The following is a 23048-nucleotide window of genomic DNA, read 5'->3' as shown; positions in this document are numbered from 1 at the left end:
GTCCCAGTAAGAGAGGGAATGATAGAGGAGCTTTAAATCTTGTGTGTGTCCTAACAGCTCAGTGCACAGACAGCAGTGGAGGACAGTGAGAGGATCTTTACTGAGCTGATCAGCTCCATGGAGAAAAAGCGCTGGGGGGTGATGGAGCTGATCAGAGATCAGGAGAAGGCTGAACTGAGTCGAGCTGAACGACTCCTATATGAGATTGATATGTACACAATTCCAGCACAGCTCCACTCCACCTCCCAGTAACTGCGTCCGCACACACACTCCTTAGTGTGTGTGCACGCAGTTACTGGGAGGTGGAGTGGAGCCGTGCTGGAATTGTGTACATATCAATCTCATATATAAAGACATCAGCAGGAAACGACAGGCTGATGAGTGCGAGTTTGGATTCAACAATCAGTCCTGGAGTCTGTGGTCGTCTTCTTCTTCTTCTCTCTTTCACAACAAGATCGAGACTGATCTCATTGTTCCATCACCCTCCAGAATAGGAGTGTATGTGGATCACAGTGCAGGAACTCTGTCCTTCTACATCGTCTCTGACACAATGAAGCTCCTCCAGAGTCCACTGTTCTGGTGGAGCACAGAGGACGACAGGACAGAGATCAGGTTCGCAAACACGGCTTTTATTGCCACACTTTTCATTGAAACATCCAGTGACTAACACAGACACACACACACAACCGGCGTCTGGTTTGGGGATGAGCTCCTTTGCTCTCGCTCTCCCTCTTTAAGTAGGGCGTGGTCACTGGGAAGACGCACACAAACACAGGTGAATTGACATCAGGTGTAGTGATTCTGCCACTTACCTTCCCCGACTCCGCCCTCCTGTCACAGACCGGCGCTTGACCATGCCCCTGCTGCCACAGTCTGCTACTACTGTGTTTAGTGCTACTGAAATGGACGACTTAATCAAATGTTATTTTGGGATTGGGTTTTGCTTATGTAGTGGTTCTGTGTTAGTCTCTAGCAAACAGAAAGCCGCTGCCTAGAAGTATTTGAATCTATGTGAATCACATCACCAACCGACTTCCTGTACCCTGGTTGTCACAACTCTGAATTCCATGGCTCTGGTCTCAGCCATTCATGTCTACCGGCCACGAGTGAGTGTCACTTCCGTATGGAAGCCCGCCTTCTACAGATTTCTGACTTTTTTTCTTGAAAATTTCGACTTTTTTCTCGAAATTTCTGAGTTTCTTTCTCAGAAATTAAAAAAAATATATATGTATTTCTTAGTGGCACTATCGCTCTTCCGTAGAGAAACAAGTGGAAACTCGTCCTCGTTATTTTTCTCATCGAGATTTAACAGGTTTGGTCAGTTAGAAGATTTAAATTGCAATTCAAGACGGCAAGAGTGTATTGTTACTCAGTGTTCCTCATAATCAGATCAGAAGAGTGAACATTGACTCAGCCGACGCCCATTTTACAACTTGTAGTCCACACAAGAGAGAGAACCTGAGTGAACTTTAACACTTTAACTGCCATAAATATTATCAACTCAAAATTCATAACCTTGTAGATATAATTGTGTCCTCAGAGTGTCTGACATCACAAGCGTGTATTAAATTTCATTTGCTTTCTGTAGGCTTTAGTTTGTGGACTTTGGTCTCCTCCATTGCGTCAGTCAAGCTCTCTCTGGAGGGCGGAGCCAGATCTGGCACGTCTTCCGGTTGGCTGTCGGCGCTGTCTGGCAGCGTCACGTGCGGGGGAAGGGGCAGTCAAAAACAGGGCAGTGGCACGCTCACGTGCAATCGGTAAACTTGTGGATGGGTAAAGCTTGAATTCAGATGATGAAATAAAAAGTTATGAGTGGGTTAGCATTTATAAATTCCAATGTAGATTAAAATAATGTCTATCTATTGTGTTGCATTGAACTGGAATAGCCCTTTATGTGCTGTTCAACACATTGAAAATGACAGCGCCATGAAAACCTAAATGATGTCCAGATTCTGGAATGCGAGTAAAATATTGATGCGTTTTGATATTTTGCTTAAATTAAGTGACGTCAACTCACCTTTGTTTATATAGTGCTTTACACATAATGCAGTATATAGTGTGTGACAGAGAGAGAGATGCTTATGGAACTGATCAGCCTACAAATAAAAATTAAACATTTATTTTCTTTATCATCTTTTCTCGATAAAGAAAAAGATACCACGTTGCTTTGAATGTGACTGGTTGAAGTGGCTATCATCAAGAAAACTGGCCAATGACAACTGTGCGCATGCCTTCTTTTTTGAAAATCCGTCAGTCGGATCCGGCAGAGCGATTGGTAGATCTCTATGGCTCTGGATACGGTGCGAGCGTCAGTCGGTCCACTAGTGGACTATCTGACCACTAATGGATTACCTGGATTATTTTACTTCTGCTTGCCATTTTATTTTGACTGAATGCGAGTTGTGGGATTTGGACGGAGAACAGAAACAGTGTGGCCGCAGTTGAAGGGTCAGACGGATGTTTGGTCAGTAAGTGAACTTCACAGTTAGAACTGTTCTCCTGCTATATGAGGTAAGAAAGCATTTCCCTGTTATTTGCTGTAAATTCATAACCAAACGTTGTGTTCTTTCCCTAATTCACAGTGATGTTTTCAAACAGTTAGATTAGCTAACTAAATTAACTAGCTAACGTTGTAAGTAAAGTCACAGGTGACAGTGTTAGTTAGCTTGTTGGCCTGATTCGTGGTGTTAATATTAAATGTGGTTTAAACGAGAGGTTTTGTATGCTCTGTTTGCAGTCTTTGTCATAGTTATGTTAGGAACCTTACAGTTGGTTGTCTCTCTCTCCCCGTCAGGGCTCTCAAGTTTTGAAGTCAGTTCAGAGTGAGATTTGTCAGGAAGGGCAGGGGTGGTGCTGGTGAGGGGTGTCGGTGGCGGCGCACAGGGGGAATGGAGGGGGGTGGGTTATGATTGGTGTTATGTGTTGTAAGTGGTAGTGGCAGATTTAGAGGCCTTCAGTACGGGGGTAGGGGGCTCCCACTTGAAACACAGTGGTTCCAGGCCTGCCATTTTAACAGCCATGATTGAGAAGAGAGTTCCGTCAAGGGCAACGTGTAAACAGAAGCGCGTAATGATGTACTACTATATCTGTGTATTTTGCAGTTTGGCAAGTACCCAGTAAAGGAAGAGAAAAAAAAAAAATCACACCGAGTTTTCATTCAAGTATGCAACACTAGGACTAAAAACAGGTGTCAAAAATAGCTGTTGAAATTAGCAAGGATTCAAGATTGAAGTGGCTAGACAAGCTCACAGACTCTGGGCAAACTGATAGTTAACATTATTAGCTGGAGACAATATTCCCCAACATCAGCTTTCATAATTTTTTTGTGATGCAAGTACTAATTTCGTTCAGGAAATACAAAATCATATGATGAGATGATTTACTGTACTATAGGCTACTCATCAAATATGGCGCTCCCGCGTCCTCCAATGTGTGTCCGTCTGCACTTCACCACATCGCCTTCTTCGGAAAGTTCACGTAAATTTTACCCGGATACAACTGTCAAGTGTTTTGCTCCTTTGCTGTGCTTATCCCACACTTGAAGGGTAATACCAATGCTGAACATTAAAACTGGAATTCACTCAAACCAGACCCTTGTTCCATCTTTTTCCTTTTATTTTTTTCCTTTGCAGGTGAAAAACCTTAAAAGACACACACCATCCATTTACCAATTTGCACAGGGTTTTTTTTTTTATAAAAGCAGTTACACAAAAAATGATTATCAAAAGCTTAAAGGGATAGTTCGGGATTTTTGACATGAATCTGTATGGCATCCCCATCAATAGTGTTGTGCAAACACACTGACTTACCCCTGACAGCATCCTGTGAGTCCAGTTCTTGTCCAGTTTTGGTCCAGATGAAAGTAGTCCGGCAAGTTTGTTGGGGTCACGAAAGTAGAACGTTTTTCGTCTCAAAACAGTATGTGTTCAAAAGAGTGATATATTTGCATCACAAAACCGTTGTCAAATAAAAAGTCAGACCTCGAAATCGCTTGGCACTATTTTCTCTCCCTTCTTATCACTGCGCGCTGCCGCCAGGTGACAGCCACGGCTGTTTCATTCATTGTTTACTAGTGATGGGAATTTCGGCTCTTTTGGCTCTTCTTACTATAAGGAGCCGGCTGTTTTGGAAGATTTTTTATGACTATTTCTCATGACTTGTACATTCACATCGAGTACACACATCAATGCAAATTAACACGAAGGGATTTACTAGACCAATTTATATCTGGAACTATTTTCAGCCACAGCACAGGCAAAGCACTGCTGCAGGCGCAAAGACACCGCGCAGCGCCTGAACAACGGTTTTGTGATGCAAATATATCACTCTTTTGAACACATACTGTTTTGAGACGAAAAACGTTTTACTTTCGTGACCCCAACAAACTTGCCGGACTACTTTCGTCTGGACCAAAACTGGACAAGAACTGGACTCACAGGATGCTGTCAGGGGTAAGTCAGTGTGTTTGCACGACACTATTGATGGGGATGCCATACAGATTCATGTCAAAAATCCCAAACTATCCCTTTAACATTAAATACATGTACGTGAAAATAGATAGAATTTACTTTAACTTAAGACAGATTTTGAATGAAGTTTCAATGTAAATGCATCAAAATATTAAAATACATTTTAACCACAAGGGCCATAATGAATTAAGCAAGTTACTAAACCCAATAAATGAGTTACCAAGTAACAAGCCACCCTACATATTTACAAACCATATCCACCATGAACATTTTAGCAATGAAATACTTCCAGTTCATTTTAAACATGCACTGTATGCAAGTAGAAAAAGATATGCTTTTAAACCATGTCTTCACTGGCACCTAAGAATTCAGCACAATAATATCCATGCATCAAACCACATCTAAATTAGGCCATTTCAAACATGAGACCAAGCAAGTTGCCACACCAAACAAAGCAAGTTGCAATAACCCTTACCAGCCAACAATTACACAAAGCACCATGTGAATATTTGAACCTTAAGATCCTACAAACACAAACACTTTCCCCGCATCTCAATGCCCCATCAGCGCAACAATTTCCTCGCATTCACAACAAAATAAAAATAAATGCGAGCTTACCGGCTGTCTGTTCAGATCTTGACAATGGTAAAACTTCTACACAGCTTCACAAAATGCTCGGCAAGTGATCGAGTTTGCAGGCCCGTAGCCAGCATTGTGGAGGGGGGGGATCTTTTTTCCCCAAAAGTGGACTTCATCTGGCCCCCTACTCCCGTACCCCCCAAATACACGAGCACACTTCAAATCTTCTAATTTAGACATTTTTTTTATTCGTTATAAGTTCTCTGTTGTCTAACTTATTATTGTTATCTTCCTACAACTGTGCTGTGACTTCAGTGTCTGTCTCTGTTGCTCACCTCAGTTGTCTGTTGTTTCTCTTTTCCATTGCCTGTCTCTGTTGCTCTCCTTCATTGTCTGTCTCTGTTGTTGCTCTCCTTCATTGTCTGTCTCTGTTGTTGCTCTCCTTCATTGTCTGTCTCTGTTGTTGCTCTCCTTCATTGTCTGTCTCTGTTGTTGCTCTCCTTCATTGTCTGTCTCTGTTGTTGCTCTCCTTCATTGTCTGTCTCTGTTGTTGCTCTCCTTCATTGTCTGTCTCTGTTGTTGCTCTCCTTCATTGTCTGTCTCTGTTGTTGCTCTCCTTCATTGTCTGTCTCTGTTGTTGCCCTCCTTCATTGTCTGTCTCTGTTCTTGCCCTCCTTCATTGTCTGTCTCTGTTGTTGCTCTCCTTCATTGTCTGTCTCTGTTGTTGCCCTCCTTCATTGTCTGTCTCTGTTGTTGCCCTCCTTCATTGTCTGTCTCTGTTGTTGCCCTCCTTCATTGTCTGTCTCTGTTGTTGCCCTCCTTCATTGTCTGTCTCTGTTGTTGCCCTCCTTCATTGTCTGTCTCTGTTGTTGCTCTCCTTCATTGTCTGTCTCTGTTGTTGCTCTCCTTCATTGTCTGTCTCTGTTGTTGCTCTCCTTCATTGTCTGTCTCTGTTGTTGCCCTCCTTCATTGTCTGTCTCTGTTGTTGCCCTCCTTCATTGTCTGTCTCTGTTGTTGCCCTCCTTCATTGTCTGTCTCTGTTGTTGCCCTCCTTCATTGTCTGTCTCTGTTGTTGCCCTCCTTCATTGTCTGTCTCTGTTGTTGCCCTCCTTCATTGTCTGTCTCTGTTGTTGCTCTCCTTCATTGTCTGTCTCTGTTGTTGCTCTCCTTCATTGTCTGTCTCTGTTGTTGCTCTCCTTCATTGTCTGTCTCTGTTGTTGCTCTCCTTCATTGTCTGTCTCTGTTGTTGCTCTCCTTCATTGTCTGTCTCTGTTGTTGCCCTCCCCTCCTCTGTCTGTCTGTTGTTGTCTGTCTCTGTTGCTCACTTCAGTTGTTGTTTATGGCATCAGAACACTCCTGATCTGCCCATGCTTTAGCATAAAAAACAACAATTTCTAATTGAGATAAGTGTTTCAAGTAATCCTGAGATTGAAATAATATTGCACAGCCCTAGACCCCGAAGCCGCCACCAGGCGCCGCTAAAACTGCCATTTAGAATTTGAGCCGCCGCCAGCCAATAATTTTGTAAGCCAATTTGAGCCGCTATCTAATAAAATTTGGCTGAGCCACTAAGAATTGTGTACATCAAATAATGGGTTTATCCACATCATGAGCTACAAGAAAAGTGACACAAACATGATCAACTGTACACACTAGTAGTAGCACAATAGAGACGTATAGGCATACACTGTAGAGATTTAGAACTGATATTACAGCACAGAGAGCCACCACAAGCTTGCCGTTGTGACTACCTGTCTGGCTTCCCGCCCCTCACACCGTTACCACGATACACTGGGGAACCCGGGAACCCACCCAGAGCATCAATCGACTCCGATATCGACGAGATGGCTGCATTCTTTGCCGCTGCTGAGGGAAAGTGTAAAGTTATTTTTTTTTGTTTGTTTGTTTCACATACTTCGAGATTGATAAAAAAAAAAAAAGTACTCCACCACTCTACTTTCATCATAGTAAGATAGCTGCCAGTCCTTCACTGGTCATTGCTGGTGAGAGTAGATAGCTAGATGCCTTCCTCGAACAATCCAGATTAGCTTATTATTAGCATTGAACTACAATCTTGCTAGATTTATATTTACAATGAAGTAAGAGACCAGGGGACCTGTGGTAATTTGCTATTTATTCCCCCCATTTGTTTGATCCGTTCGCCCGGATATATGCCACACAGTGACGTCCAGTATCAGCCATTTGTAGCCATAAACATTTTGGTGGCTGCAGCAGCCATTAAGGTTTTGGCTGAGTCAGCTAGCCAGCCAATAATTTCATCAGCCAGCCATTATCCTGAAAACAAACGGCTTCGGGGTCTACACAGCCCTATAAGGACAATTAATTTAAAATTGCCCAAATGCAGCAACAGTGGGTGTTTTCACACACACTGGTCTGAACATTTTCATTTTCCAGCTAGTGCACACGTTTCTTTTCACTCTGATCCAAATGCCAAACCACTGACAGGGCGTCATGTTACCATGACGCTATGTTACCATGACGACTGAAAAACACGTGCTCTTAAAAGTCTCGCATTTTACTGTCTTCACACCACACCACAGCTCCGATTTCCCAAGCTGAAAAAAAAAATAAAAGCAGCCCCAGGTCCGACGCTACTAGTACCTAGCCATCGAGCCACCTAACTCATCTCTGTGTGTGCGTGTCACTGACACACACAGACTGACGGACAGGCTGACGCTACCCCCACTGATCACTCTGACAGATCGATCTACCACTACTGTTGTAAACAAAAGAAAAACAAAATCCTGCACTCAGCACCTTACCCATTTTAGCCCTTTTTTGGAACATGGCGCCAATATTTTGGGACAAAGTAGCAGCAGATTTCTTGCGTTTTCTGTCTTTATCTTCTTTTTTCCCCACTTTCTCTTCTATCCAGGGCTACCGCGTGACATCACCGTACTGCGAGATTTTGTTAGGCACCATATTGGAAGACCAAGTACATGCACTCACAATATAAAACAAAGTACGAGCGAGAGTAAAGTGACACGATGGCTGATAATTCTGGTTATGTGAGTACATTACCAGCTGCAGAAAGGGCACGGTATGTGGAGAAACTGGCTGTGATTGATGGGTTTGACCCATATGATAAGACTCGGAGCAAGGGAGAATTTATTTTTTTATTTCATAATTTATTTTTAATTTACTACTTATCTGTTTTTATTTATATATATTTGAATTATTTGGACCTGGGGGAAAAACTATATTTAAAATCCAAAGAGGGATGGAGGGAGGAAAATTAAAACAAAAGAAAGAAATGAAATATAGAGTAGAGAATATTTGATAAAATTAAGGATGTTTTTATTCAGTAAACATTTAAAAAAATGTTCTACAACACTCTAGCCTAGTGACTTACCAGTAACAAAATAGACTTGAAGTATTCAGATCCGCTCTGCATAAAGCAGCTAAATCCTCTCTCTGTCTCCTGGCAGAAAGCTCCTTGGTTTGCTCCCCTTGTGTCTCAATCACAGCTGGTATTCTGTAGAAAGACTTCTTTTCACCTTTCCCATCAGCTTTGTTAGAACCCTAACGCAGCACAAAAGTTTACCATTGTAGGTTTTTGATGAACCAAGTGCCTCGTGGGTTCACATACCGCGCGCTGCCGTTATTTCCCCCTAATCACGAGTTTGGTGGTCTTCCAATGTGGCGCAGGGTTTGTTTACTTCCGGTTTCGGGTGACGTCAGTGAAAGGGGTCTAATGGGGCATTACCGCCACCCACTGGATTGGGGTGTAAAGCAGTCTGAACAAAACGTGTAAACATAAACATAGGAGAAATGAACCCGTTTTTCTAACTCGTCCTCACTTAGTCTACTTTTCTTTTTTGATTAGTCTAGATTTGATATTGTAAATTTAAATGTGAATCAATGTATATTCATCGGACATGAACAAATGAATAAATCTTGAGTAATCTTGAGGGGCGTGTGTGTCCGGGGGGGGCGAACGAACCCTCCGATCCCCCCTGGCTACGGGCCAGAATTTGTATTTCGCACTGCAGCAGCCTACTTTTTGCTGTTCAGTCCTCGCACCCGAGCAGGAAGTCAGCGTGTCGCTTTGTTCTCCTTGATTGCGCACAGGTGAGTAATTAACGCGCTTGCATACCGGCTGACAAAAAGGGCGTTCGCCGCGACAACAACAATGCTATTTTTTGATTGGCTGTTGGGTAGCTACATTTCTCAATTTATTGATCGGTGTGTGGCAAGCTGTTTCTGAACTCTGCGGGAAACCACTTGATGCCTGCTCTTCATCCACAGTTAAAAAATAGCGGTGCACCTTGGTGGATGGTGTCTTAGTAATTTCTGTGCGTGAGAGATACAAGGTGTGGCGTGTGAGCATGTGAACTGCTTGAAATGCGTGTGTCTCACGCTCAATGCGTGAGACTTGAGAGCCCTGCCCAGAACCTTCTTGCTGTGAGGTGACTGTGCTAACCATCACACCACTGTACACCTGATTATGCTGTAGCTGACCGTTTCTGTGATCTGACATTTCTTAATAACATTACAATCTGAGGAAACAGCTACCTGAAAACACTTTGCTATGTTCTTGTAGCTTTCTCCTGCTTTGTGAGCATCAATTATTTTATTATTCAGAATGTGAGGAAGTTGCTTAGAGGAGCCCATGGCTGTTGATTTTAGAGACAAGTTCGAGGAGTCAGAGAATTTATACAGCTTTGAAATATGCATCATCTGACCTTTCCTAATGAAGAATTTGAACAAGCCACAGCTCAATAAGCTAATTAAGGTCTGGAACCTTGGTAAAAGTAACCTGAGAACTCAAATGTATTGGGGTGCCCAAACTTTCGCATGGCATTCCTTTTCTTTTTTCACTCTCCAATTGTACAAAACAAAAATAATACACAAATCCTGCATAAAACGCTGAAAAGAAATGTCTCGTCTTTACCTTTATGCCTTTTGGTGATCGGTTCATCTTCTGCTCACTTAACTATTCACAGTAACAGACATTTTCAGCAAGGGTGCCCAAACCTTTGCATGCCACTGTATATATATCAACTGAGTCAACTAAAATGATTGTGTTGCACTGTTTGAGTTGTTCTCGATGGAAAAACCCGATAAATATGAAATTATCTGGAGACAAAAATAAGTTATGTAGGTGCTCGCGCTTCTAGTTACAGCCAAAATCAAACAGCCAATCAGAATAGTGAGGGGCGGGGATGGACGAACACGGCTGGGATCCCTGTGTGTTCATGAAAAATCAACTCGATGGGTTTCCAGATTTTCGGCCCGTGCGAAAGCTCCGCTATAAACATGTTTCAGAGCAATATGCCGCCGTCCAGACAAAATCTTTTTTAGGGAAGGCCTTCCTTCTTTCAGCGAGACAATGCCAAACTGCTTTCTGCGCATATTAAAACTGCATGGCTCTGTAGTAAAAGAGTCTGGGTGCTAAACTGGCCTGCTGCAGTCCAGACCTGTCTCCCATTGAAAACATTTGGTGCATTATGAAGCACAAAATATGACAAAGGAGACCGCAAACTTTTGAGCAGCTGAAAGTGTATATCAGGCAAGAATGGGACAACATTTCTCTTTCAAAACTACAGCAATTGGTCTCCTCAGTTCCCAAATGTTAACAGAGAATTGTTAAAAGTAGAGGTGATGCAACACAGTAGTAAACACACCCCGTCCTTTCTTGAACTTTCTTGACCATTTTGCTGACATCAAATTCAAAATGAGTGTGTATTTTTCAAAAAACAATAAAATTTCTCAGTTTCAACATTCGAAATGTTGTCTTTGTACTATTTTGAATGAAATATCGGGTGTCCATGATTTACAAATTATCACATTCTCTTTTTATTTGCAGTTTACACAGCGTCCCAACTTTTTTGGAATTGCTATTGTATTTTTCAGTGTACAAAATGACACATCATACTCTTTATCCATTTATATCTACATATAATGTTGTGGAACGTCCATGAAACGAGTTAGAGCCTGTCATCACTATCGTTATAGCAGCTATAAGTGAGTCGTTCCCTCACCAGCCTCATTTTTTCTCTCTCTCGAAGTTAACAAGACAAAAAACAGATCTTGTTGTGTATCGTGAAGATGTCACACTGCATGAATAAGCAGTGAATTGAACAATGATTCCAAAATGTTCTACATAATGTGGACTGAACAGCAATTTACAATCAGAATTGACTTGTTCAGCTCCCAAATGGCTCGTCACTGTTTGTTTTTTGCTCCTTTTTAGCCGAATTACATACAGCTGAAATTGTTTCATTCAGTGATTCAGAAAATGCACAATCAAGCTTCAGTTATCAAGGTGGTGCAAACATGCAGGAAGTCCAGCTAACATCAGTGCACGAATGTTCTGGTGCTGATCCAATATGAAGACTTGGAGAGAAAGGAGAGAAAAGAGAGAGACAGAGAGAGAGGTTGTATTGAATTGTATTAAATGCATGTTGTGTTTCATTGAATAAAATTTACTTTTTTTATAGAATCTTATAAATCCAGGTTTATCTATGAGTTTGGGATTTTTATTCAAATATTACAATCAAAGCTTTGCAGAATAAAAGATAAGAGCACAGGAGAATAAAGTTTCCCCCAGCGATGAAGTTTCTGTGCTGAACTCATTTTCAGACAGAAGCTTTTAATACTGAGGTCAGGATGTCCGCAAGCTGCTGGACAGTGTCTTGCAAAAGTATTCATCCCCCCTGGTGTTTGTCCTGTTTTGTCGCATTACAAGCTGGAATTAAAATGGATGTTTGGAGGGTTAGCACCATTTGATTTACACAACATGCCTACCACTTTAAAGGTGAAAATTGTTGTTTTATTGTAACACATACAATAATTAAGATTAAAAAAAACCCAGAAATCTGGAGTGTGCATATGTATTCACCCCTTTCTTATGAAACCCCTAAATAAGAGCTGGTCCAACCAATTCACTTCATAAGTCACATAATTAGTTGATTAAGAGCCACCTGTGTGCAATCACAGTGTCACATGATCTGTCACATGGTGTCTATATAAATCAACCTATTCTGGAAGGACCCTGACTCTGTAACATGACAAAACAAACAACATGAAAACCAAGGAGCCTCCAAACAGGTCAGAGACAAAGTTATGGAGAAGTATAGATCAGGGTTGGGTTATAAAAAATATCCCAAATATTGAATATCCCATGGCGTGCCATTAAATTCATTATAGCAAAATGGAAAGAATATGGCACCACTACAAACCTGACAAGAGAAGGCCCTGCCCAACAAAACTCACAGACCGGGGAAGGAGGGCATTAATCAGAGATGTTTGGAGTTTGCCCAACAGCATGTGGCAGACTCCCCAAACACATGGAAGAAGATTCTCTGGTCAGATGAGACCAAAATTGATCTTTTTGGCCATCATGGGAAACACAAACCCATCACCCTGTGTGGTGCAAACCCATCACCCTGAGAACACCATTCTTACAGTGAAGCACGGTGGTGGCAGCATCATGCTGTGGGGATCTTTTTCATCTGCAGGGACAGGAAAGCTGGTCAGGACTGAAGGAAAGATGGATGGCACTAAATACAGGGCAATTCTGGAGGAAAGCCTGTTTGAGTCAGCCAGAGGTTTGAGACTGAGACAAAAGTTCACATTCCAGCAGGACAACGATCCTAAACATACTGCTAAAGCTACACTGGAGTGGTTTAAAGGGAAACATTTAAATATCTTGGAATGGCCTCATCAAAGCCTAGACCTCAATCCAATTGAGAATCTGTGGCATAACTTGAAGATTGCTGTACACCAATGCAACCCATCTAACTTGAAGGAGTGTGAGCAGTTTTGCCTTGAGGAATGGGCAAAAATCCCAGGAGCTAGATGTGCTAAGCTAATAGAGACATACCCCAAGAGACTTGCAGCTGTAATTGCAGCAAAAGGTGTCTCTACAAAGTATTGACTTTGGGGGTGAATTCTTATGCACACTCCAGATTTCTGTCTTTTTTACCTTAAAAATTGTTTGTGTCACAATAAAACAACAATTTTCACCTTTTAAGTGGTCGGCATGGTTTGTAAATCAAATGGTGCTAACCCTCCAAAACATCCATTTTAATTCCAGCTTGTAATGCGATAAAACAGGACAAACATCAAGGGGGATGAATACTTTTGCAAGACACTGTATAATGGTGCAAGGAATTGATCCAGAAGGTGGCAGCAATGCAACAATAAGGACGCTGACTGCCTTTCAACACAAGAAAGAAGAAGTTACTGTGAACCCTTCAAGTGTGTTAGTAAATCTCCTCAGTTGTGAGCCGTGTTTATTCTGGATAGATCTCCTGTTTATGATCTTGCCTCATCTCTGCCTTTCCCTTTGATTTTAATGATATTTCTGGTGGATGGGGTTTGAACCCTGCACTGACTGGGATTAGATAAAGTCTTGTGTTAACACTACTCGCAGATTTCTTTCTTCTGCCTTTCAGGAGATTCATTTCAGTCTGTTAACAATGTTAAAATGACCCAAAGGTAAAATGACCCGTGTCAGTGTGGGTTTCCTCCTGGTTCTCCAGTGTTCTCCTACTTCTCAAAGACACATCTAATGACTGATTGAAGTGACTCAGGATCTCTGATCTCAAACATATTCACCTAACAACTTCATTTCCATCTCAACAATCTGTTCATGAGAAAGAATTCTTCATCGACCAGGAATAATGTTCTTGATAAATCATGATGTCAGGAATAAAACAGGATGAGGCATGCTGCTCCAGGAAACTAATCTGTGATGAGGTGGTGGGATGTGAATCAACACAAAGTGGATTAGTTTCCACAAACAGCAGGTCATGAAGAGTTCAGGCTCTTGTTAAGCCTGGAGCGCTCATACTGAGTGAAATGGAGATTATGTTGAAAAAAAGGTCCACTTTTGTGATTTCTTTTCGTAATAAACAATGCGAAATCAATAAAATATGGTTTTCCTTCCTGACAGCTGACCGACTAGTGGCCTAGTGGTAGCGTGTCCGCCTCTCGATCGGGAGATCGGGAGTTCTATTCACGGTCGGGTCATACAAAAGACCATCATAAAAATGGTACCTACCGCCATCTGGCAAGGCACACTGCAATACAGATGTGCATGGGGAGTTAAACTCTCGTGGTTACCAGAGGACTAGCCCCCCACTGTAACCCTAGCTATGTAATAGGCGAGAGGCCGAGGGCTATGGAAACGGAGATCGGCGCCGCCTGATGCGCCACATACAGGTTGGGCCTGGTTAGTACTTGAGTGGGAGACTGCCGAGGAATACCAGGTTCTGTAAGGCGTGGGAAGGACTTCCTGACAGCTGCGTCCTCCTCACTTTTAAAATGGCTGCAACATTCTTTAGGGATGAAGATCAGTTTAAAGATGTCACGAGGAAAAAGCTGTTCAAGTGAAACAATTGTAATTTATCAACAAGGCTGAAAGTTGTGCTTGAGGTGTCAGTAGGTGGAAAAGTCCAGAAAATTAAGATCCATTCTGTGAGTATTTCATGAAATTAATCCTAATCAGTGCAGCTACTGTACATGGGTTATATTTCTGCACTGAAGGGAGATGAAATGGTTAATAGAGGAGTGTTCATGACCTTTCTGTGTTTGTGCTCCTCCTCTCTCTCTCTCTCTTTCACACACAGAACCAGGAAGTAACTTGTCATTTCAGAGAAAACAAAACTGATCTCTCTCTCTCTCTCTCGTTGCGATTTCAGGAAAATGGCCGAGGCCAGTATTTCAGTAGCTCAGGACCAGTTCATGTGTCCAGTGTGTCTGGATCTCCTGAAGGATCCGGTGGCTATCCCCTGTGGTCACAGTTTCTGTAAGGTGTGTATTAATGGCTGCTGGGATCAGGAGGATCAGAAGGGCGTCTACAGCTGTCCTCAGTGCAGAGACACTTTCACGACAAGGCCTGTTCTACGCAGAAACAACATGCTGGATGAAGTGTTGGAGAAACTGAAGAAGACTGAAGTCCAAGCTGCTTCTCCTGCTCACTGTTACGCTGGACCTGGAGATGTGGAGTGTGATTTCTGCACCGGGAGAAAACACAAAGCCGTCAAGTCCTGTCTGATTTGTTTGACTTCATTTTGTGAAATTCATCTGAAACCTCATCTTGAAGTTCCTGCTTTGAAAAAACACACATTAATTGAAGCCTCAGCAAAACTCCAAGAGAAGATCTGCTCTGAACATGGTGAAGTGCTGAAGATCTACTGTCGTACTGATCAAACCTGCATCTGTTATTTGTGCATGTTGGAGAAACATAAAGACCATGACGCTGTTTCAGTTGCAACAGAAAGAGCTGAAAAACAGGTGAGAACTAGAAATCTTTCCAGAATTAAATCATCTTAATTATAGTTTCCCATCTAGAAACAGGTGCTTTAGTCAGTGATATGATTTGAACTTTAATTTCAATGTGTGTCTCAATCAGAAGGATTCTGTAAAAGCTGATTAAAATTGTCTGTGTTCTGGTGAACAGAGTGTTAAATTTATCTTCAGTGATGGTCGTAATCTGGTTAGGGGTGGGTTTCCTGATAACGTTGCCCTTCAGACCTAAAGAGAGAGTTGAGAGACTCTCTTAAAGAATGAACGTTGTCTCTGTGTGTGGTTTTCCGGAATTCACTCATAAGAAGGAGTCTAAAGAGCAACAGGACGAAGAGCGTCTTTGTAGTTCGCGTCCCCGATATAGGCATTAGTAGCTGCTAAAGGCATCGTATTGGACATAACTAACAGTGTCCAAGTTAACTGGCTATGTGTACACATTAGCCATGGACAAGACTATGGCAACTTGGCGGGCAGATCCACAGAAAATCATTTGACTAATCAGACTACATAGTTATTTCAACATTATCACTAACTCTAAAAGCACAGACAACTTCACTGCAAGCTAATAAAACGCTTATATCCCTCAATATGCTTCCACAGTTGGGATGGCGAGTTTTTGTCGGCTGTGATGTGCTCCGTTTTAGGCAAACAAAGCAAACATTTAAAGCAAAATGACTCTTTATTCCTTTCAGAAAACTGAATCATGGGTTCTAGCTATAGAACCGTGGGTGTGTGCATTCCCCAGAAGAACCGCCTCCTTCCATTCTGCCATCAACTGATCGTGTTAAATAATGCTGCGGAGAAATCATTGATCTTGATTTTATCCAGTCTATGGACGTGACGTGACCCTAGTGATTACTGATAGACTGTCTCAGTGTCACCTGCGGAAAAACCAATCACGTTTTAGAAAATAAAAAACATCCACTTTCAAAGCTGCTTCATAGTAACGAGTAACGAGGACCTTGATAGAAATGTAGTGGAGTAAAAAGGACGATATTTGTCTTTCAAATGTAGTGAAGTTAAAGTCATAAGTTTAAAAAAAAAATACTCAAGTAAAGTACAGATACTCAAAAAGTGTACTTCAGTACAGAACTCAAGTAAATGTACTTCGTTACTGTCCACCTCTGATAATTAACTCGATGTATTTGCAATGTAGAAGAAAACTAATTGAACACCACCAGCAGATTCAACCCCAGTTTCCCCCGCTGACTGTGAGAGTCCCTCAGAGCCGCATGCGCATTCTGTGGATTCGGCAGCGAGCGAGTCGCTCTTTGTTTTGAACGAGTGCGCCGGGTCTCTCGTAAATTCCGAGCAAACTAAAGGACGACTTATGCTACGATGTTGTTCAGGAAAACCACGTTAGCTTGATGATGGATCTTAAGAGGTCATTTAAAACTCTCTTGGCCTTAAGAGGCTTTCGGGAAACCCAGCCCAGATCAGTTAGTGAACATCTCTCTCTCTCTCTCTCTCTCTCTCTCTCTCTCTCTCTCACACACACACCCACACACACAGAGTACATAACCTTCAGAGCGAAACATGAATGTACTTTGAACTGGCATTAATATGGAACCAGTTCGCTCGTACTGTATAAAAAGCTGAATGTATTTTATTTGTCCTCAGAGTGAGTTAAAGGAGGAGCAGATGAAATCCCAGCAGAGAATCCAGGAGAAGCAGAAGAAGGTGCAGGAGCTGAAACAGGCTGTGAACACTATAAAGGTGAGCAGTGAGCAGAGACAGAGCTGCTCCTAGAAACACACACAACGTGGACAACGAGTCATTTACAGTCCCAGGTGTGTGTGTGTGTGTGTGTGTGTGTGTGTGTGTGTGTGTGTGTCCCCTAACAGCTCAGTGCACAGACAGCAGTGGAGGACAATGAGAGGATCTTTACTGAGCTGATCAGCTCCATGGAGAAAAAGCGCTGGGAGGTGACGGAGCTGATCAGAGATCAGGAGAAGGCTGAACTGAGTCGAGCTGAACGACTCCTGGAGCAACTGGAGCAGGAGATTGCTGATCTTCAGAGGAGAGTCACTGAGCTGGAGCAGCTTTCACACACACACGATCACATCCATTTCCTCCAGGTAACACTCACTGTCTGATCTACAGAGCCAGCTGTTCCTCACACACTCTCTAAAACACCTCTCATTAAGGGAACAATAAATGTCCCTGTCTGACATCACAAGTGGGTTTTACATTTCATTTGCTTTCTGTAGGTTTTAGCTTCTGGACGTCGCTCTCCTCCATTTCACAGACCATTATTTCACACATCCAGCGTCACTGTCCATCAACATCTCTCATTTGATGGAGTGAGGAATTCTCTCTCAGATCTGAAAAAGAGACTCGAGGAATTCTGTGAGGAGGAATTCAACAAAATCCCTCCGCATGGTAAGAGGAGCTGTTCCTGCTGGAGAAACACAGTGATGTGTTATTTCTTAGCGATGCTCCTGCTTTCTTTTCTGCAGGCACTTTATTCACCCGACACTTTGAACTAAAACACTGGTTTAAAATGAAAAAACTGACTGGATCACTTTAAACTCTTTCCATCTTTTACACAAACTCATGTTTCTATTTTTCTCTCCACAGCTGCAGCAGTTCAGATCATTTCAGAACCAGAACCACAGAGCAGAGAAGAGTTTCTGAAATGTACATCTAAAGCACACACACACACACACACACACACGCTTCTGGGCCTGTCACGATAACAAATTTTGTTGGACGATATATTGTCTCAGAAATTATTGTGATAAACGATATTATTGTTGACGTCTTTTCAAGACAATTTTATTCCACTAGTAAAATAATAATGATCATGCAAATACACCCTTTCATAGAACAGTAAACTTTTTAATTAAGTCAACTTGTTCAGTTCCATGAGGCTGGCAGGGGGAGTCGCTCTCTTCTGTGGGATCTTTAACTAGGTTTAGAATGCTAGTTTAAGCTGATATGTGATTGATCTAACGGTAAAACAGCACGAGGGCTCGAGAACTTTGACAGGTTACAATTTTACTTGGCAACAGAATGTATCTGAATTCTGATTGGTTGTTGTATCTGAATTCTGATTGGTTGTCGTATCTGAATTCTGATTGGTTGTTATATTATTGCCCTTTTGTTGTGTTCTTGAGCCCAGAGTGGGGGGAGGGGGGAGTGACAGGGTTCTACAGAGAAAAGTTTTCACTGCAACCGAACTGCTGTTTTCGTGACCACGCCCCCAGCGCGGATATTCATGTTCACATTGTTCAGTTTGTTTTTCTCTTTTATTTTAGATTTCTGTTATCTGACTCTGGATCCCAACACGGCACATCGTCGCCTCATTCTGTCTGAGAAGAACAGAGCAGTGAGAGTCAGTGAGAGAGCGCAGCGTTACTCTGATCATCCAGAGAGATTTGATTCCTGGGATCAGGTGTTGTGTAAGGAAAGTGTGTGTGGACGCTGTTACTGGGAGGTGGAGTGGAGCGGTGCTGCTGGTGTGTTCATATCAGGCTCATATAAAGACATCAGCAGGAAAGGACTGGGTAATGAGTGTGGGTTTGGTTTCAACAATCAGTCCTGGAGTCTGTGGTGTTGTTCTTCTTCTTCTCTCTCTTTCTATCACAACAGCATTGTGACTGATCTCAGAGTTCCATCCCCCTCCAGAATAGGAGTGTATGTGGATCACAGTGCAGGAACTCTGTCCTTCTACAGCGTCTCTGACACGATGAAGCTCCTCCACAGAGTCCACACCACATTCACTCAGCCTCTATACGCTGGGTTTGGGGTTTCTGGTTCTACAGTGAGATTGTGTGATCCAGAATAAGTGTGTAGTGTTTTCTGTAAAATTCCTGCACGTTGCCACGTTGTTGCTCAGTCGTCTGTTTCACTAGAACACAATCCAGCTGCACAAAAACACTCATTTTAATATTTAGATTATAAAATATGCCGATGTCGTGTTCATCCCATATTCAGCCTGGATGATGATTGGCCCGCAGATAGAACCTTATAAATCCAGGTTTATCTGTGAGTTTGGGATTTTTATTCAAATATTACAATCAAAGCTTTGCAGAATAAAAGATAAGAGCACAGGAGAATAAAGTTTCCCCCAGTGATGGAGTTTCTGTGCTGAACTCATTTTCAGACAGAAGCTTTTAATACTGAGGTCAGGATGTCAGCAAGCCGCTGGATTGATGCGCAACGGGGGTTTTCTCCACTTTGGATGGATATTTTTAGATTATTTAATCTGTGGGAAATAACTACAGTGTCTTAAATATGTGTTTGTGAAAATCACTGTAAACCTACAACTGACTTTTTCCTCCAAAAAACATCTTTTAATGTTGTCATATATATTGTGTGTGTGAGTAATGATGATAAATCTGTCTCTGTGAACTGGATCTGTCTGTGCTCTGACTCCTGATTTAGATTCTCAACATGATTGTTGGAAAAACATTTTTTAAAAATCCTTTTAATTTTCAATCAAATAAAACAAAAAAAAATTATGTTCCAGTTGACTATTCTGATTGGTCAGAAGGTGTTGATTAATTTTCTATAACAGCAGCTCTGACAGTAGTGCAGGTTTATATTAATGGACTTGCACTAATACGTCCTTGTTTCTATAGTAACAGCTCATTGAAGTGAAATTATTTTAGACCTGTGTGTTCACAAATAAAAATAAAAGAAACGTGGATGAACACAGTAATATTTAACCTGGACATTTCTCCTCCAGACCACCAGAGGGCGCCTTTACACATTTTGAATAACTTCACTTCCTCCACTCATTTCCTGTCTGTTGTTATAAAAATGCACAATGATCCTACAGTAACTGTGAACCCTTCCAGTGTGTTATTAAATCTCCTCAGTTGTGAGCCGTGTTTATTCTGGATAGATCTCCTGTTGATGATCTCGCCTCGTCTCTGCCTTTCCCTTTGATTTTAATGATATTTCTGGTGGATGGGGTTTGAACCCTGCACTGACTGGGATTAGATAAAGTCTTGTGTTAACACTACCCGCAGATTTCTTTCTTCTGCCTTTCAGGAGATTCATTTCAGTCTGTTAACAATGTTAAAATGACCCAAAGGTAAAATGACCCATGTCAGTGTGGGTTTCCTCCTGGTTCTCCAGTGTTCTCCTACTTCTCAAAGACACATCTAATGACTGATTGAGGCGACTCAGGATCTCTGATCTCAAACATATTCATCTACCAACTTCATTTCCATCTCAACAATCTGTTCATGAGAAAGTGGGACTTCGATTAGCAATAAACAATGCAAAATAAATCAAATCAGGTTTTGACTCCCCTTGTGGTAATAAAGTCATTTATTTCGATTCATTTTCACTCCTCACTAAATTCCAAACTGACAGAATGAGGAAAATATTTCAGCAGAACAAATGACACTGAAGTGCAGATGACAGTGAAATATTTCGGCTTTATTTCCATCCTTAATGAACACAATGTGGTAGTTTTTAGTGCTTGTAGTAAGACACGGTCCTGCTGTAAATCCTCTTGTGTGTCTTTTAGTGAAGATACAGAATTGATGTTTATAGGCTGCTGGGGTTTTTTTTTTTTGTTGTTGTTTTTCAGTGATGTGGTGCTACTCTGTAAAACTGAGCCTCCAAATAACAACTCGATTGTATTCGCATATTATAGAATTCTATCTGGAGTTCTGATTTTAAAATGTGATTTCACCGCATACACTTCATGGACAGAAAGAAAGGACAAAATGGGAAAAGAACATAAATGACACATGATACTTTCTATTGAAGTACAGAAATCGATCTCTGGCCACATTTACCATTTAACATTCATGTGTAGGCGACAATAAAATCAAATTCACTTTAAAGAATTCCTTTATCTCACTTTAGCCATTTATTTCTTTATAAATTTTCAGAAAATGAAAAATTGAGTGATTTATTCATTAAATTTAAATGACTGCAATTTAAACTTGTCTTATCATTTCTGACCACTAGAGGATGCTCATAGACACGTGACGCTGCAAGAAATGAACCATTTTCAATATTTTTGCTGAACTCACATCAGAACAGACTGAAAACTTGTCTTATCATAAATATAATCAATAATATTGATTCATGATGAGATGAATGGTTTATTCGGTCCCTGCTGTGCGTCATACTGTAACTGGGTTTAATGGAACAGCAGCTTTTTAGTCTCGTTTTAAAAAAAAGACAATAAGTCCAGTAAATTTCTCAGCTTCATGATGCTGGAGTTCTACGTTATTCAGTATTTCTTAGTATCTCTTGCTCTCAGTGAATAGAGAGGTTCTTTGGAGAATTCCTGGTGCTCAGATAAACTGATCACAATGATTCGTCTTCTCCATGATGGGATGACTGTTTCTGTTCTCTGTGAAGATGAAGAACTGGAACCTTTTCCTGTGAAAGTTAGTGTAATACAAAGCTGTGTAGCCACTGCATTGTTTGCTCTCTTCACAGGCGCTGTCCTGCATGTAGCCAAGCCGAATCTGCATTATCTGGGCAGCACGGTGGTGTAGTGGTTAGCACTGTTACTGGACTTATACCTGGAAGACGCTCTGGACTCTTACAGTAATGCTTTTATGGCTGAGGACTAAAGTTGACTTGCTAACTTTAGGACTGCAATTATCATGAACAGTTTTGCACTCAAGTTTCCATCAATGAAGAATTATAACATCAACGAAACTGTCCTCATGTTAAAACTGTTAATATTATAGTCATGCTGTCTGTTGTTGCCCAAATGAGGATGGGGTCCCTTTTGAGTCTGGTTCCTCTCGAGGTTTCTTCCTCATGTAGTCTGAGGGAGTTTTTCCTTGCCACCGTCGCCACAGGCGTGCTCATTCGGGATAGATTAGGGATACAATTAGCTCATGTTTTAAGTCGTTCAAATTCTGTAAAGCTGCTTTGCGACAATGTTTGTTAAAAGCGCTATACAAATAAACTTGACTTGACTGTCGCCTCACAGCAAGAAGGTTCTGGGTTTGAGCCCAGCGGCTGACGGGGGCCTTTGTGTGTGGAGTCTGCGTGGGTTTCCTCCAGGTGCTCTGGTTTCCACCAGAGCCCAAAGGCATGTCGTTAGGTTAACATGGGGTGCCCTTAGGCTGAGGTGCTCTTGAGCGAGGCACCTAACCCCTAACTGCTCCCTGGCTGCTGTAGCACGGCTGCCCACTGCTCTGAGTACGTGTTTGTGCTCATTGCTCACGTGTGCGTTCACTACTTCAGATGGGTTAAATGCAGAGAGGAATTTCATAAGTGTACATGTGATGAATAAAGTTGTTGTTGTTGTTCTTCTTATCATGGAATACAGATAGTTTATCAATACAATGGTACAACCTACATCATTTGCAAGCTAAAAGTAAGGTGTCTACAGCCTCAGTTGTGGAACTTCAGTATGCTGATGATGCTGCGCTCTGTTCATACTCAGAAGCTGGCTTGCATAGAATCACAGATGCCTTTGCAGAAGCCTACAAAAGACTCAGGCTATCACTGAACTGCACTAAAACAGAGGTTGTGTGTCGACCTGCCTCTGACACCTCCATCCCAATCACCACCCAACCTGAAATTTCTGTGGATGGAACTGTTCTTAAGGTAGTCCCACACTTTAAATATCTCATCAGCTATGTGTCAGGTGATATTTCCCTTGACCATGAAATTAATAACAACATCAGTGCTGGAGCAACTGCTTTTGGCAAGCTATGCAAGCATGATTTTGATCATCACGAACTTGAGTTGAAAACTAAAATAAGAGTCTATAATGCCACTATAATA

At 41.8% G+C, this 23048-nt stretch overlaps 1 protein-coding gene across 1 annotated transcript; it reads left to right on the top strand.

Moving 5' to 3' along the window:
* Positions 1-274: 274 nt before the first annotated feature.
* On the top strand, positions 275-19929 carry LOC132868687 (E3 ubiquitin/ISG15 ligase TRIM25-like). Its single transcript, XM_060901778.1, has 5 exons — positions 275-612; positions 14720-15314; positions 16947-17042; positions 17171-17398; positions 18493-19929. The coding sequence occupies exons 1-5, from the start codon at positions 551-553 to the stop codon at positions 19114-19116; spliced, it is 1605 nt and encodes a 534-aa protein (XP_060757761.1). The 5' UTR covers positions 275-550; the 3' UTR covers positions 19117-19929.
* The last annotated feature ends 3119 nt before the right edge of the window (positions 19930-23048 follow it).

Source organism: Neoarius graeffei, chromosome 2 (genome assembly GCF_027579695.1).
Source record: "Neoarius graeffei isolate fNeoGra1 chromosome 2, fNeoGra1.pri, whole genome shotgun sequence".
In the NCBI taxonomy this organism is placed as follows: domain Eukaryota; kingdom Metazoa; phylum Chordata; class Actinopteri; order Siluriformes; family Ariidae; genus Neoarius; species Neoarius graeffei.
The sequence above is the reverse complement of the archived record's forward strand: the minus strand, read 5'-3'. Positions and strand labels throughout refer to the sequence as shown.

Excerpts from the sequence above, each read along its gene's own strand:
- LOC132868687 (XM_060901778.1), top strand. The coding sequence starts at position 551 with ATGAAGCTCCTCCAGAGTCCACTGTTCTGGTGGAGCACAGAGGACGAC. Across the intron at positions 15,315-16,946 it reads CAGAAAGAGCTGAAAAACAG|AGTGAGTTAAAGGAGGAGCA; the intron begins GTGAGAACTAGA and ends ATTTGTCCTCAG. Across the intron at positions 17,399-18,492 it reads CACACGATCACATCCATTTC|TTTCACTGCAACCGAACTGC; the intron begins CTCCAGGTAACA and ends ACAGAGAAAAGT.